Source organism: Rattus norvegicus, chromosome 2 (genome assembly GCF_021556685.1).
Source record: "Rattus norvegicus strain SHRSP/BbbUtx chromosome 2, alternate assembly SHRSP_T2T, whole genome shotgun sequence".
Lineage (NCBI taxonomy): Eukaryota > Metazoa > Chordata > Mammalia > Rodentia > Muridae > Rattus > Rattus norvegicus.
This window is the reverse complement of record NC_141535.1, coordinates 80,260,001-80,277,086: the sequence shown is the minus strand read 5'-3', so window position 1 is coordinate 80,277,086 and position 17,086 is coordinate 80,260,001. Positions and strand designations below refer to the sequence as shown.

The 17,086-nt window shown below is 46.9% G+C and overlaps 1 protein-coding gene across 3 annotated transcripts in view; it reads left to right on the top strand.

Annotated features, from left to right (window-relative positions):
• Trio (trio Rho guanine nucleotide exchange factor) overlaps positions 1–11,342 on the top strand; it is a 295,435-nt gene extending 284,093 nt beyond the window's left edge. For 2 of the 3 annotated variants that reach the window (XR_015662892.1, NM_001107658.3), the window contains 8 exon segments: positions 813–951; positions 1,429–1,456; positions 1,645–1,807; positions 2,028–2,149; positions 5,587–5,665; positions 6,509–6,709; positions 8,384–8,522; positions 8,991–11,342. Coding sequence is in view for 2 of the 3 variants with exons in the window: in NM_001107658.3 (NP_001101128.3) it covers positions 813–951; positions 1,429–1,456; positions 1,645–1,807; positions 2,028–2,149; positions 5,587–5,665; positions 6,509–6,709; positions 8,384–8,522; positions 8,991–9,539 (1,420 nt within the window). In the remaining variant the exon portion in view is untranslated. 3 annotated transcript variants of the gene reach the window in all.
• Positions 11,343–17,086: the final 5,744 nt, after the last annotated feature.

The following is a 17,086-nucleotide window of genomic DNA, read 5'->3' as shown; positions in this document are numbered from 1 at the left end:
TTCCCTGAAATGTCAGAGAGTAGCCACACTTCTTCTAGAATAGAACTGTTGGTGTCTGGAAAACAGTACTGCCTGGCCGCGCGGGCACCTGCAGAAGGCTGGCACCAGAGGGAAATGCATCCGTCCATCTCTCCTTCCCTAGGACTGTCCTCCTTCCCCTGTCTCCGGGGTAGTCAGGTAGAGTGTATTGTTCAGGACCCCTGTTCGAAAGCTTTCTGTGTCAGCCTTGCCTGTAACAGACATAGACGAGATTAAAGCTTCACGTTCTGTTTTGTTTCCATTCGAGCTCTTCAGGAAAACAGGGGTAGGCTGTGCATAGGCAAATCAGAAGGTAGACTGGCAAGGGACTGGCTCACACAGTTGTGCAGACAGGCAAATCCAAACTGCCACCACCCATCAAGTCTGAGGTGGGTCCCTGGAGAGTTCCTTCCATGTCCCTTCACCTGACTGGATGAGGAAGGGCAAGCAGCTTCACCTGTCCAGATGTTCTTGTCATTAAAGCACCTCCCTAAAAGGCGGTGTGTTTGACTTCTCAGCGCAGTATGGCCCAGTCAGGTTGATACAGAATTAACTATTGCAGGCACCTTTGTATCTTAATCTTTAAAATTTGCATAAGGAATGGCTGGCTGGCTTTGTCACCTGCTTTGTGGGTATCTCTGAAGTTAGTTTTCGTGGGATCTCATTTCCTAGAGATCTTCAGTTTGTACCTCTGACGCACAGGTGACCATTAGCCTTTCTCTGACACTTTCCTAGTGACAACTGCTGACCACGGCAAAGAAAGGATCTAAGTAGTGTGGTCTTTTCCTACCTAGGAAGTCAACATCTTGGCACACAGCACTCCGTTTAAGGAAGAAGTCTGAGAAGAAAGATAAAGACGGCAAAAGGGACGGCAAGTTGGAGAACGGGTACAGGAAGCCACGAGAAGGGCTCAGTAACAAGGTATCTGTGAAGGTGCGTGTGAGAGGCCAAGAGGAGGGGCAGCAGGATGAGCCTCTGCAGATGCTAAGCTGGGCCTTGCTTGAGGATGCCCTCCCTGCTCACAGGGGCAGCGTCACACTGGCTCTCTCTGCACTAGTCGGGAGCTCTGCTGGCACATGGCTTATTGAGACCTGGGTTTTCACCTGTACACCGCACCAGATCCATGTGTGGTTTCTGATAATGTGCTTAGGTCAGTTGGCCTTTGCCTGGATCCTGGGACAGGTTATGTAGCATGTTCATGAATAAGAAGATAGCCGTCAGCTAATTGCCATGGCACGGCACATTCAAGGGCATGTAACAGCAGCAGAAGGGGATTGGCTCTGTGGTTCCAGACCAGCCAAGCTCTTCCCACAATAACTAGCCCTGGAAGCAGTGTCCGACCTGAAAATAACTCCTGGCTTTATTAATTATAATTTATTAATTTATTAATCTTTGTCTTTTCCATTGCAGCTTCTCAACCCCAACTATATCTATGACGGTGAGTTCTCTTGTCTTTCCTCCAATCTAAAGGATCACAGGACGGGGGGCTCTGCAGCAGAGCATTGAGCCTGTGCCCTGGGTTATCCTGTGGTGTTCTGGTTTCCACTGCTTTGTAGGAGCACATGAGAGAGATGGAGAGATGTACGGTGGATGACTGGCATTGACCAAACTCCCTTAACCTTGCAGTTCCCCCAGAATTCGTTATCCCATTGAGCGAGGTCACATGTGAGACAGGGGAGACCGTTGTTTTTAGATGTCGTGTCTGTGGCCGCCCCAAGGCCTCAATCACCTGGAAGGGCCCTGAACACAACACTTTGAACAACGATGACCACTACAACATCTCCTACAGGTGAGTGGCTGATCCAGAGCAGTTTACTGGTAGGGTCGTGGCTAATCTGGTTACTCGGTAGCTAGAAATGCACTCATCTGCGTAGTGGTAGCCACCTCTTTCCTCTGATGCCTTGGGCACGTAGTCTGTGGGCGATCTCATACCTGAGGAGGGAGGTAGAGCTAGTCCCCAAAAGTGCTGAGCGCACTCCTGACCCTGCGTGTCCTCACATGTGCGACAGTGACGTTGGGGAGGCCACTCTGAAGATCATTGGTGTGAGCACAGAAGATGATGGTGTCTACACCTGCATCGCTGTGAACGACATGGGTTCAGCCTCGTCTTCTGCCAGTCTGAGGGTTCTAGGTAAGCCACCTGGGGCATGGCACCTCTGCCGACATCCCCTCAGTCAGTGCCTCTACCACACCTGGAATGCCCAGAAGCTTAGAACACGGAAGGGGTACATGTCCAGAAGAGGCTCATGTGCCAGACAGTGTCACAAGAAGCACCTTGAAGGAATTCAGAGGGGACTCCTTTGTGAAAGTACGCATTAAGGCCTATGACTGTGCCATTGGGCACTTGAGTCCCTAGTGACTTCCCTGAGCTGCAGTGTGCGCTCACGTCCTCAGTACTTAAAAACATGTCTTCTTGTCTACTGAGGCTAAGTTGCTTCATGAAGCACGTGAGTGAAAAGGAAGTGGTTTTGTAGGTCCAGACCTGTCTAGGATCTCAACACAGCCTTCAGTGAGGTGTGTGTGGGCTGCTGAGCCCAGTGACTTCCCCAAATCCAGCTAGGGGAGCACTCCCAGGGACCTGCTTGTCCGTGACCCCAGCACACCTACAGCCCAGCAGGATGCTGTGTCCTCTGCAGCTAGTCTCCTGGCTCTGTAGTCAGAATCCTACCTCACCTAGTTCCTATAACTGTTTAATTTGGGTAGGTGCTCAGAGCAGAGCACAAATGGACTGGGTTCCAGCAATGCCCACTGAGGCGAACTGGCTGCATCAGGCAGCTCCAAGTGCCTGCCTGTCATCAACCACTTCCAACAGGGCAAATAAAAATCAAACTAAATGGCGAATTGAGTTCTAGAGTGAAGATGGTAAGCAAAGTTTAATTAAATCATAGAAAGGGCATGTTATAGTTCTGGAATTGTGACCTTAAGAAGAGCAAGATCTTCAAGTTCAAAGTAAAGAATCACTGATTTTCTCATTTAAAAAGAATCGTGCAAACTATAGAGTTGGTTCTTAATAAGCTACTGCCAACAACTCAGAGAGTCACAGTCCTATTTGTTCCATGTGGATCTGGACAGAAAAATGACAGAAAAAAAATGAGTAGGTTCCTATCACAGAGTCTTCAAGGTCTTTAGAAAACTCCATCTTGTTGGACAGGCTCTCCACAGTTTTCTGATTTCCAAACCGCACCCTGAGAAGCCACTTGATCTGTGGGTATTGGTAGTGTGTGGTTTTAGTGATTAATTTTAGTCAGTTCCCCCAGTGAGCTGTCCTGTGTAGATTGTTCTTTTGCCTTGTGCTCTTCAGAGTGTTGCTCCCGCTCTTTCTGCCCTTTTGGACATGTTGACACCATGGCCACAACTGGCTCAGGGCCGGAGAGTTGCAACTCGTGAGGCTAGAGTGGTCAGTCCTGACTCCTCGAAGATGCATGCATGCTCCTGTCAATGGAGCAGGTCAGGCAAGGGTCCCCTCAGTGAAAAAGAGGAGCTGTGGCGAGGAGCCATGCTTCGAGTCCTTGTGAGGCCATTTCCTGAACTGCTTGGGGATCAGAGACTCGACTTGTTTCACTCTTCTGTGTATGTGCAATATTTGGAAGACTAAAATATCTTGGGAGATTTTTGCATTGGAAGATTTAAAGGGAAAATGTTTGATCTTATGTGAGAGAAATCCAGTGTTTATAATTTTAATTAAAAGCTTTTTAATATTCCATGTACTCTGCTTACATCATTTCACTCTTCCTGCTCCAGCTTCTTCCACACCCACCACCCATGCACAAACTCAGTACCTCTTCTTTATTATTGTCACACACACACACACACACACATACACACACACACTCACACACACACACACTTACACACACACACACATACATACTCACACACGCGCACACACGCACACTCACATACACACACACTCACATACACACACACTCACACACACATACACACACACTCGCGCACACGCACACTCACACACACACACACTCACACACTCACACACGAATCTCTCTGTTGTAGAAATCATTTTAATCCTGTCTCTAGGTTTCTACCCCACCTTTAACCAATTAGTTCCTGAATGAAAGACAGTTTCATCTGGGCTGCTCTTAACTCCACTCAGCCAGCCCTCAGGGCCACAGTTTTTATGGCTCAGCTAACTGATGGCAGGTTCTCCTCCCCTACCTTCCTCTCCTCTCGGTGGTTTTCCTCCAATCCCAAGCCCACCCTCTTTTGCCCATCTATTGGTTGTTGACATCTTTATTCACCCATCAGAACTAGCTTGGGGTCAGGATCACAGGGACTACTGCACACTCCAGGTCCTCCCCTTCCCCCAGTTAGCAATACAATAGACAGTAAAAGACAAAGCCACCCGTGCCCATTTACTGCTGCTTGAATGTTGAGATGACCACCTGGGATAGGATAACCTATCAGGGACACTCTCTCTCTCTCTCTCTCTCTCTCTCTCTCTCTCTCTCTCTCTCTCTCCCTCCCTCCCTCCCTCCCTCCCTCCCTCCCTCCCTCCCTCTGACCCATGAATTGCCTGTAGCTCTTCAAATAGGGGTGAGCCCTTATGAAATTCCCTTCATACACATTGGCATGTCAACTCATGGTGTTGGCACTGTGGGAGTCTTGTTGACGCCTTCTGCATAGCTGTTTAGAAAAAGCATCTTGTTTCCTTAGGGCTTACATGACAGCACACTTACTACTAACAAATGACATCCATCTGGCACAAGTGTGACAAACTGTCCATGTCCATAATTTACTTACTCTAAAAGACTGGACATTAAGAAAGCATAGTGGAACCCTCAGTCTCTAAAGGATATGTAAACACGCAGAGTTTGCAGGCCGAGCCTGGGTGAACAGAACACTGTAAATCACCAGGCTGGGAAGATGGCTTGGGGTAAGAGCTGCTTTCTAGGCAAGCATAATGGCCTGAGTCTGAATCCCCAGAACTAGATAAACCTCCAGGCATGGTTATGGGAAATGAAACCCAGTGCTGGGAGGGGCAAAGACAGAGGGAGGCTGGGGTTCTCCAAGCTCAGAGAGAAAATGTCTAGGAAATAGGCAGAGAGTAATGGAGTGGGGCTCCCTGCGTCCTCCACACAAGCACATGCACACGTACACATATACACTCAAGCACATAGACACACAACTCAGGTATAGTTTTACATTTTGAAATAAAAGTAAGTTGATTTAACTAGTATTTGACTTAATCTAATATATCCACAGTGTTGGATTCTAACATGAAATCTATGCCTGTAAAGCGTTCACGAGATAGTTCACATCGTCTGTCCGTGTTCAGGGTCCTGGCATCTGTCTTATTGCAGCACGAGAGCATTTACCTGTCAGAGGTGCTCGATGGCCACTTGTGGTGGCTGTGCTGGATAGAGCAGATCTGTGACTTCTTACAAAAAGCTCTGCTTCAGGTGCACTCAGGAGCCAAGTGGAGACTCACACTGTAATGCCAGCATTGGAGCAGAGGGAAGAGGACCACCATCTGAAGGCTGTTGATGGAGACATAACTTTAGGAAGGAAAAACTGATGCACTCAGGCGAAGTGGTGTTCTTCTTGCAGGTCCAGGGAGTGATGGGATCGTGGTGACCTGGAAGGACAACTTCGACGCCTTCTACAGTGAGGTGGCTGAGCTCGGCAGGTAGGACATGAAGCCCAGAGCCCCTTCCACAAAAGTAAGATCGCTCACTGTCCCGAGGCTGAAAACAGAATGTTGCCACCAATAGAAGTGACTGTCTTGTGTTTGGTGTTAGTGGCTTTATGTTCCTGTGACAGTACCTGACAGAAACAGCTTAAAAGAGAGAACAGGTTTCCTCTAGCTCATAGTTTTAGAGGGTTTCAATCTATCCTGACGGGAAAGATGTCATGACAGAAGCCAGCAACTGTGCTCTCTCCGTGTTCCACAGTGAATAGTTACTGGGTCGCCACCCACTGACACTCCACTTCCCCACAGCCTGCCCTGCCTATATATACCACTTGCATTCATTGCCCCAGGGTTTGTAGAATGTGCTTACGGTGAGAGCAAGGTCATCTTATCCACCCAAAGTCAAGGTGCAGCCCAGGCTCCGGGTGTGCGTGCACGTGAGATGCAGTACCAGATACCTGACAGCAATTAGAGACAACTTGCCTACCCCACAAACAAGCTTAAACCAACAGTGCACGATCCTTTCCTCAGAAGTGGGAGGGACACTGTCAACTGTGGGCGATTTCCATAGCCTCAGAATGGTGAAGTTCTTCAGGGGACAAAGGTAGACGCTGCATGGCGAGGGCAAGATTCTCTTGAGCCACTCTTCCACCTCATTCAGGGCTCAGGAAGCCCAAGGCCGGTCCAGTCCCAGCCTGAGAAATGGAGCTGCTGTTAGGAAGGGAAGGGCTGTGCAGTGGCTGGGTTGGCATCATGTCCTTTCCAAAGGCGGATCTGTGCATAGGTGTCAAGTCCCATGGACGTGGCCCCATGTAATTTCTTCATGATGGATTGTTACAGGGGCAGATTTGCTGTAGTTAAGAAATGTGACCAGAAGGGAACCAAACGAGCAGTGGCCACAAAGTTTGTGAACAAGAAGTTGATGAAGCGTGACCAGGTCACTCATGAGCTTGGCATCCTGCAGAACCTCCAGCACCCCCTCTTCGTGAGCCTTCTAGACACCTTCGAGACCCCCACCAGTTACGTCCTGGTTTTGGAATTGTGCGTACCCAACCTCCCTGCCCCCTGTCCTTGTTGCCTTGGCTCCCAGCACTGATCCTGTTTGACCTCTGAGAAAAATGGGCTCTGTGACTTTAGCGTTCATAGAACTAATACAACTTCTAGTCATGGGCAAAACCCTTTGAGTGTTGGGAATCAAACCTGGGTCCTGCAAGAACAACTAGAGCTCCTCACTACTGAGCCATCTCTCCAGCCCCCTCATCCTCGGTGTCTTTCAATGCACAGCTGCTGATGGCAGGAGCTAAAATGATGCAGTACGTGTGGAGAACCAACATCTGAGCCCCATGCCTAGGATGCTGTCTGGCTAAGCTTGATGACCAGCAGCTACTGCCCACCTTCCATGGGGATTCTGAACAAGTAAACTCACTCAAGTCCTTGTCAGAAGTCACCACAGCCTTTGTCTAAACTTGCGTCTCTTTCAACTGCAGATGTTGAAGGGAATGTATTGATTTTACAGTAAAAAGTTGGACCCAGTGCCTGGCAAGGACTAGATCACTGACCACACCCCAGGTTCCCCAACTCTCACTTCTTTTTTTACTGGAAAATTGCATGATGTATCTCTTGGCAACTTTTCCATTGCCATGACAAAACATTGTGACTAAGACATCTTATAGAAGAAAACATTGAGATTAAGGATTCGCCATTCCATGGGGTTAGAGTCCATGACTGCCATAGCCGGAAGCATGATGGCCAGCAGGCAGGCATGGTGCTGGAGCGGTAACAGCACTTCTATCTGTCTGATCCATGAGCACAAGGAGGAAGGGGCGGGACATCTAAGCGGTAATGGTGTGGGCTTTTGAACCCTCAGTGCTCACCCTTAGTGACACACCTCCAACAAGGCCACACGTCCTAATCCTTCCCGAACAGTTCTACCTACTGGAGACAAGCATTCAAGTATGTAAGCGTATGGCGGCCATTCTCATCTAACCACCACAGTAGCCTCACCAGGCTATTAACAGAATTAATTTTCACTAGAGCGTGTCACAATTTCCCCCTCGTGACCATTCCTTGCTGGACAGGTGGTCCAACTTCCTATAAACTTCCCTTCGAGAACAGCGGGCTGTGCACAGCAGTCTCCACCCAATAGCAGCCGTTAACGAGCCCTGAGACCCCAGAAAATGTGAGTCTCTGCCTCTGCTTCCTCAGCTCCGATACAGGACAATGACACACCCTTCTCAGGTGCTGAAGGTTGAAGGAATAGACACTACTAAACTTTAAGTTTAGAACCTTGTATCCATTTAATATTAAAAATCAGTTCAGATTAGGGTAGCTCTTGACTAAGCATGAATATTGTCCGAGCATGTGGCTTTTGTCAACATGGTCTCACCCATCTTCATGTGGCATGGCATCTGTAAGGAAGGACGCGCAGGCAAAGTGAGGTGGGTGACCCTTCCTTCCTACAAGAGTTATCTGTATCCCTGCATAGGTACTGCCCAGCAGTTTGCAATAGCAACAAACAACAGGGTTGCAATCCCTGGCTGCAGCTCTCCCCTGCCATTACCATCCACTTGGGTCACCTCAGTGAGGGGGCCAGAACCCCCTCCCTGTACCATGCCATCCAGTGGAGATACAGTCCTGAGATGGCAAGGTTGATTTCTCCCTAAAATGGCCTGTGAGTTGAAAGGCATCATGACAAATGTCCTTCTTACTTTGTAGGGCTGACCAAGGTCGCCTCCTAGACTGTGTGGTACGATGGGGAAGTCTCACCGAAGGGAAGGTCAGAGCGCACCTGGGGGAAGTTCTGGAAGCCGTCCGATACCTTCACAACTGCAGGATAGCACACCTGGACCTAAAGGTTGGCAGGCGAAGGGCTGAGCAAGGGAGGTCTGGTCAGGCCATGTGGGATGCTAGAGTCTTGCTCCCTGCCTGAGCCTGGAGGCAACTGGGGAGAGGAGGACACGGGAACAGATTCCTGATCTCTCTCCTTGAGTTGCCTTCAGTAAACTCAACCGGACAGTACTAGTAGTTAAATCTGTTGGGTCAGGAGATATTTAGGAAGTTCCTGTCAGTACAGCCAAGTTGGTGTGGAATCTGCTCACGTGAGGGTGCCTTGTGGAGAGGAGACAGTGTTGAGCTAGGCTATTTGAACCCTAAAGCTGAGAGCCACCCCTAGGGGGTTGTTCTTCTCCAACCTGTCCCTTGCTGGCCCAGAGAACTTCCTTTGGGTGGCTGACTTCTGCCTTCCCGTAGGATCCTGACAGCAGTCAGACTGAACATGGGTTGGGGATGTTTGCAAATGACGGTGTCTCCTCCTCCGTTGCAGCCTGAGAACATCTTGGTGGATCAGAGTTTGGCCAAGCCAACCATTAAACTCACTGACTTTGGAGACGCTGTCCAGCTCAACACCACCTACTACATCCACCAGTTGCTGGGGAACCCCGAGTTTGCAGCCCCGGAAATCATTCTTGGGAACCCTGTCTCCCTGACCGCGGACACGTGGAGCGTTGGGGTGCTCACGTACGTGCTGCTCAGCGGCGTGTCCCCCTTCTTGGATGACAGCGTGGAAGAGACCTGCCTGAACATTTGCCGACTGGACTTCAGCTTCCCAGAGGACTACTTTCAAGGAGTTAGCCAGAAGGCCAAGGAATTCGTGTGCTTCCTCCTGCAGGAGGACCCCGCCAAGCGTCCCTCGGCTGCACTGGCCCTACAGGAGCAGTGGCTGCAGGCAGGTAACGGCAGCGGCAAAGGCACGGGCGTCCTCGACACGTCCAGACTGACCTCCTTCATTGAGCGGCGCAAACACCAGAATGATGTTCGACCTATCCGTAGCATTAAAAACTTCTTACAGAGCAGGCTTCTGCCTAGAGTTTGACCTATCTTGAAGTTCTTTCTCATTCTCTTTCACCTGCCAATCAGCTGTTAATTTGAATTTTGAAGAGGAAACCAAACCAAACTAACTGGCCGGCCGCCGGCCGTTCATCGTGTGAAATGGCATTCCAAGTGAGCTGTGCTCGGCCGCGCTCGGGCTCAGAGCTGCACGCTGCACTGGGGTGGAGGACCTTCAGTTACGCTCTGCACAGGCAGAGATCACATTGCTGTACCACAGTATCTTATTCAGGTTCCTGCAAAAAAAAAAATAAATAAAGAGATACTTTTTTAAACGAACATGGATAGAATTTTGCAAATTTAACATTTTCAAGATTTATTCAAGGACACCTATGCCTATGTTCAGACCACTGGTGTTACACCAAACTGAGATACTGTGCATTTCTAGGAAAGACGAGTCAGGTGGTAGCCACTCCCATGGCCTCGGCCAGTGCTAGGCGTCCACGTGGCACTGAGCTTTTCCAACGGCCTCGTCTGGATACAACTTGCCGGGCACCAGACTTGGCTTCTGAAACGTGCATTCAACCTCAATCTTTTGCATAAAATGTAATGAATGGTTTTGCTCTGATGAAATGTAGGCCTTACTTGTACATAAGACTCTTCCTGCCTTTTGTCTGGCGTCCCCCATCCCTTCCCCTCCTACCCACCACCTGGGCCTTCCTCTCGGGGGTCTGATGGGGTCTGCCCATCCAATGGAGACTTTAGGCTGGGTCCAGTCCCACTGCCCCCTCCCTAGCCCCACCCCAAGCCGTCAATCAGATTGTTGAACGGTATACAGTCAGATGAAAATACTGTAAATGCACTCATTGGGGTTTTTTTTTTTTTTTGGTTTTTTGTTTGTTTTGTTTTTTTTTTAATTTCATACCATGTGCAATGTTGTGACTTTAACATTTTCTGCAACTATTTATGAAGACTTCTGTTGTACCTGTAATAAATATATAGAAAAAGCACATTCTTCGCAAGTGAGCTTTATGGTTCTGTGTGTGTTGGGGGTGGGTCGTAGCCCTGTGCCATCAGTCAAGGATACTTAACTCTTCGTGAAATTTGTCAGCTTTGAGGACTGTAAAAAGTGATTTCATACTCTGAATATAAAACTGGATAATAGGGTAATGTTTTAAATTTTATTATGCTATTATTCAGAATGCCAAAGTATTATTTTTTTCCCAGAAATCAGTCTGAACATTTACTACTTTTTAGACTTTTTGACATTCAACTTTCTGTATAAAAATAATTGGCTGGATTTTAAGCTTTTGGTAAGAAAGCCAATCAAGTACTGGCCGCCCCGAGGCTGGTGCACAGTGCCCGAGTCACGTGGCAGAGCTGGCTCTGGTGCGGGAAGGCCTTCACCACAGAAGTTGGATTTCTGGCACACTTGGATTTTTCTGGATGTCTTTTTACCTTTATTGTGTGAAATACACTAAAAAAGAGACCGGCTTGCTTCCCAAGGCAGCGAGACATCTGGGTCGTGAGCCATAAACGGGCATAACTCAGCTTTGCAGTTTCCAACGTATTTTATTTATTCTTCTGTTGGGTTTTTGTTTGTTTCTTTGTAAAATTGTACAGAAACTTTTTAAGAAAAATTGGATTCAAAAACTGGATGTGTATCTGTAACCTCATAACTTTTATTTGTGTACCGTCCCTTTGATTATTTCAGTTAAAAGTTTTTACATTATTTTTTTTGCATGTATATTTCTTTGTACAGAGACCTTACATGTTTACACAGTATGATGTGATGTAAATATTTTATTTTGCCATCAGTTATTTTAAGAAATTAAACATATTTGCCTGAGTCTGGTGTTAGGCTTTTTATTTAAATTAATCACTGCTAAATTGGAGAGGTCCCCGAGAGACACACGGCAGGGGCTGGTGTTTGGGGATGAGAGGCAGAGTGCCATGAATGAACTGGTTCAGGCTTGTAGTGCAGGGTGGGCAGGCATAACCTGTACTACTGTGAGTGTGTAACAACAGCAGACTGGCTATCTTTTGGTCACTGGGGCTTAGCTCATCCTGATGGAGGGTACCCTGTTTTCCTGATGAAGGGAGTTTCATTCTGGCCTCAGGAAAACAAAAGTATTAACCATTTACCCTGATTCAGACACTGCTATGACCCTGTACCTGTGAGACCTCGGAGCCCACCCTTTCCTAGAATATTTGCAGTCGCCCTCTGCTGGCGCTCTCCCGTTACTGTAGGGTCGGTCTGCTGCGCTCGCCATCCTCACTGTCCTAGCAGCAGGTCTCTCTCCCTGATCGCCAATACCATCTCACAGTTCTTTTGGGGGTTTCTTCTGGGTTGTCAACCTGTGCCCATGTGCTGAATGAGAGGTACAGAGAAAAGCCCATGACAAGATTTGATTTGTCATGTGTGGAATTACCAGGATTTTGGCGGAATCAGTCAAGATAACATCTTATAGCCAAGTGTTCATTTAAAAGGCACTATGCCACCTTCGAACACTAGAAGAAAAGATGCTTGTATGTGTGTTTGAGACATAATAGGGGAGGTGAAAATAATTTTTGAAGCCAGTAGAGTCCTTCTCAGACTTACCTATATAATTAGATCTCTATATTATATATATATATATATATATATATATCATTTGTATAATACACACTAAACTACATCAATTGTATATTTGCATATTAAAACTTTACACAAAATACTAACACACACACACACACCCAAATTACCCCTCTCTGCCAACAGATATCTCTCTCTGTTCTGGGTTCTGTCTTCCATAGATGAACTTGTCTAGGAATCTCATGTAAGTAAGTAGCCATTCATGGATTAAGTTCACAAGGTAACCTGGACAGTGTCATCTCGTAGGTCATTTTGGCTCATAATGCAGTTATATTACACACCCTTACTCTTATGGTGGTGTCTTGAAGACTTATTTATCTTATGTATATAAGTACACTGTAACTGTCTTCAGACACACCAGAAGAGGGCATCGGATCCCCATTACAGATGGTTGTGAGCCACCATGTGGTTGCTGGGAATTGAACTCAGGACCTCTGGAAGAGCAGTCAGTGTTCTTAACCACTGAGCCATCTCCCAGCCCCATGGTGGTGTCTTGTTACTCACAGGGTTTCACCTCAGGATGCTGTTATTGACACAGTCTGTCCATCGTCAGACAGGCTCCCCCTGTTGCTCCTTAATGGCCACATCTGTCCTGGTAAGCTCTCTTAGCTCGTGTGGCTCTCGTTAATAAGCTAAGGGGGCTTATGTAGTCCTCTCTGGGGGGGATATTTTTTTTATCATGAATGGGCATTAAAAATTACCAAATGATCTTTCTGTATGACTGATGTGATCACATCATTTTTCTTCTTTAGCCTAATAAATACATTTAATTTTCAAATTGACTTTGAATGCTCTTGGCCTGGCACACAGTCTGTCTTCAGAACTATCTGTGGTGATGCCTTGATTTTTTTTTTCTCTTGTATTCCCATGGCCACGGATCTGCAGCTTTCTCCTCAACGTCATTGCCCTAGCATCAGATAGGACTAACTTCACAAGGTGGTTCTGGACAGTGTCAACTCTATTTGCCTGCAAGGGATTGTATAACAATCTATGTCTACACTACCATTATAGTGTAAGCCTTTAATCCCAGCACTCAGAGCAGAGGTTCAAGGCCAGCCCAGTCTAGAGACTTTGTAAAGCAAGTCCCAGGACAGCCAAGGCTACACACAGAAAAACCCTGTCTTTAAAAAAAAAAAGTATCATTGTTTAGTAGAATTTTCCAGCAAACCCACATGGGCCTAGAGAATTGTGTGTGTAATTTTCAATTATAGTAACAAATTCCTTCATCAATATGATGATTACTTGCTCCTTAATCACTGAATAGCAATCACTTGTATTATTTGAGGAAAAATTGATGGTGCTGTTTGGTTATTCCATCAATCAAGAGAGCTGATGCTTCCCACTAAAACTATGGATTTTGTCCTAGACAGCTCTGGAGCCAAAAGCTGATGGCTTCTGGCAGGACCCCAAACTGTGGGATAATACCACCCACATTGAGGACATGTCTTCCCCTCTCAGTCAAACCTCTCTGGAAACACAAGAATACTGAGCGGTGCGTCTCTTAGGTGATTCCTCATCCAGTCGAGTTAACAATGAAGAAAACATCAACCTACTTTTCTGCAGTGCTACCTCTCCCAATGGCGGTTTCTTTGAATGGCTCCTCCATACATTGGTAACTACAATGTTGTCCTTTTCACTTGTCTGTTGCAACAACCAAACATGGTTTAAAAACTAACGAGGAAAAGGAAAGGGTGATTGTCTTAGGGTTTTACTACTGTGAACAGACACCATGACCAATGCAACTCTTATGTGAACAGACACAATGCAGTTCTAGTTAGAGTTTACTGCTGTGAACAGACACTGTGACCAATGCAAGTCTTATAAAGAGACCATTTAATTGGGACTGACTTACAGGTTCAGATGTTCAGTCCATTATCATCAAGTCAGGAACATGACAGCATCCAAGCAGTTGTGGTGCAGGAGGAGCTGAGAGTTCTACATCTTCATCTGAAGACTTCTAGCAGAATACTGACTTCCAGGCAGCTAGGACAAACCCCAAGCCCACAGTGACACACCTACTCCAACAAGGCCACACCCTCTAATAGTGCCACTCCCTGGGCAGAGCATATACAAACAATCAGAGTAATTACAGATGATTTTATTCTTTCCTTTGTCCTTCCTATTTGATACCCTGGATCTCTTCCTGTATCCTTTCTACTCAGAAAGATACATGTCATCTGTCATTGAAGGACATTCTGATGACAATAATTCTTAGTTTTCCTTCCTGGAAGAATATCCTTACTATCTCAGTTTTTTCAACATTTTTGCTCAATATAGAACTCTAAGTTGACATTCTTTCTTAAGCGCTTGAAAAATATGCCACTTCCTACAGGTCTTCATGGCTTCTAGTGACAAATCAGTTGTCACTCACTTTTATTTCTTCTGTCTCCTACAATTTTCTGTTAAGTCTGTTATATTTTAAGTTCTAAAGTTTAATTTGAATTTTCTTTACATCTATTTTCTTGCCACACTTGTTATTTTTCACTGCAGGATTTTTCTTTATTATGGCTGCCTTAAGATTTTTGTCAGAAAAATCTCACATGCCTATACTATCCGTGTTGGTATTGTTTGTTCATCTTTTTATTCCAATTGAGATTCTTCTGGTTGAATTATTTTACTTTTAAATGGGGAGGTCTGGGGCATTAGACCGTAGGATTCTTATAGACACCTGATTTCATCAGCTTTCTCAAACACCACTTCAGCTGAAAAGGGCAGACTCTTACCAGGCTCCTAGCATCATAGAGGGTGGAGATTGCTATAGGACCTCCAAGTGATGGTGCAAGGGATAACTGCACCAGGCCTCCTCTGTGCTACTCTGCAATTAGAGAGGATGGAAACGCTGTTGTTGGTGGGTGGGAATGAAATTATAAGCACCCCACACAGTCTTCTCTGACACCAATAATAGTGGACACTCTACCCGGTAAAGCAGTGGTGAGCCACAGCTAGAAAGTCCCAATTCTGCCACCAGGGTTCCCAACCGAAAGCAAATCAGTTTCACGGAATTGATTCTATCAATTACTAGTCTCAGGAGTTGCCTGGTCCTTCTGCAGGTTCCCTTGAAGTCACAAGTACAGCATGTCTGGGCTTGATCTATGAAGGCCTTCCTGGGTTGGCAGCCGTGCTGTCTCTTACCAGCCAATCACAGAGAACCCCAATGCACAAGCGCACCCCTCAGCCAACTGCGAAACTCAGTGCTAAAAACAACTGGCTGCACCATTGAAGGATGCATAGGACCTGCCCTTCTCATCCTACTCCAAGTCTCCTTTGTGAGTACAACGCCCCCAGTAACGCCTCATCTCGATGTTTATTGCTTCTTTCTTCGTGATTTCTATTCTGAATTGAGGGAAAGGTCTGGTTAACCTCAGTGCTTGAACCTAGGAACACAAAGAGCAAGCGACACACCAACATGAGCTGGTAACGTCACCAAGAGCTATGCTTTGCCCGTTCCTGATTTCCCTCCTGAGTCGAGCTGAGAATTTAGGCTGCTAATACTGGCTCCTCCCTACTTGGCATCCTTGAGCACAGTCTTGCCATGGAATTTCGTGCCCCATTACAGCTGGGCAGGGGTAAAGCTGTGGCTCTGCATGTGTCTACTGGCTATGTTAGAACTGCACTTTCCGCTGTGATATGTTGCCAGAGAGAGTAGCCACTCAGTTGCTGCCTGAAAGCTCCTTACCTGGTCCTCATCCGTGCAGGTGCAGACTTTGTGGGGTCTTTTTGTCTCCACTGGTTGTTGCTTCCAGGCCGATGGCTACTTCAGCTACAAGTATGGGCAGATGCTGCCAAAAGAAATCTCAAAGACCTGAGGTCTCTGGATAGTCTGCCATCTTCTCCTCACTTTGCAGAGACTTCCTGTACTCTTCGCATGCAAAGCCCAGGGCTGCTCTTTGGAGTTAGCAGGAGAGGGAAAGAGAAGGTGAACTCTGTCCCCCCAGATGCTGAAGTTCAGGATCAGACTTGCTTTTGAAGCTTCATAGCTTTAGGGTCATATGATATTTACTTCCTAAGACACGTGACCTGCTTGGTAGGCACCACACTGATGAGTGTCAGAAGGTTTTTTTGTTTGTTCCTTTGTTTTGTTTTTAAAGATTTATTTATTTTATATGACTACACTGTAGCTGTTTACAGACACATCAGAAGAGGGTATCAGATCTTGTTACAGATGGTTGTGAGCCACCATGGGGTTGCTGGGAATTGAACTCAGGACCTCTGGAAGAGCAGCTAGTGCTCTTAACCATTGAGCCATCTCTCCAGCCCCTGTGTGTCAGAAGTTGAGCTCTGGTACCTTCCAGGGATTCATTTCCTATAAAAGTCTTACTTAACCATTAGCTCTTGGCACCCACTACTGTCTCACAATACCCAGTGCATATTGATGAGAGTCAGGAAGTGAGAGACTGGCCAGTTCAGAGAACACCCTGATTAGTGGGCTGCACAGTGAGCACGCATGCGTTGGGGGCTCTTTGCCTCTGCTCTTGAAAAGGATCTGGAGGGAGGGAGACAAAGACAAGGGACTTAAGTGATTGCTAGAACAGAGTGCAAAAGACTGCCTCACACGGGTCTGAGACAACAGTGGAGCTGGGAAACAGAACCTCCAGAGAGTAACTTCTGGTGGAAAGCAAGCATCACACTGTTCTGTCTGTGTTTTGCCGTAGAGGGTGGGACTCTCGGGTGACTGGATCTGACAGGATTTGCTTCCTAGGCCATCTCCTCAGCCATCTCCTCAGGCTGGTCATTTCTTCTTTAAGATTCCAGAGTGTTACAGTGTTATCTTTAGCTCTGCCCTCCATTCCTCTGCTGGTAGCCGGGCCCAGGGTTTCTGTGCAGGTCTGTCAAAGCTCCTCCCATCTACCTCCTAGTGAAAGTTAAGGGTTTGTCACTCAAAGGCTCTTGTGAAAGTTCAAGAAAAAGTACAGAGCGTAACAATCTTCTGTCAGCACCAGCGTCAGAGTAAACACTCC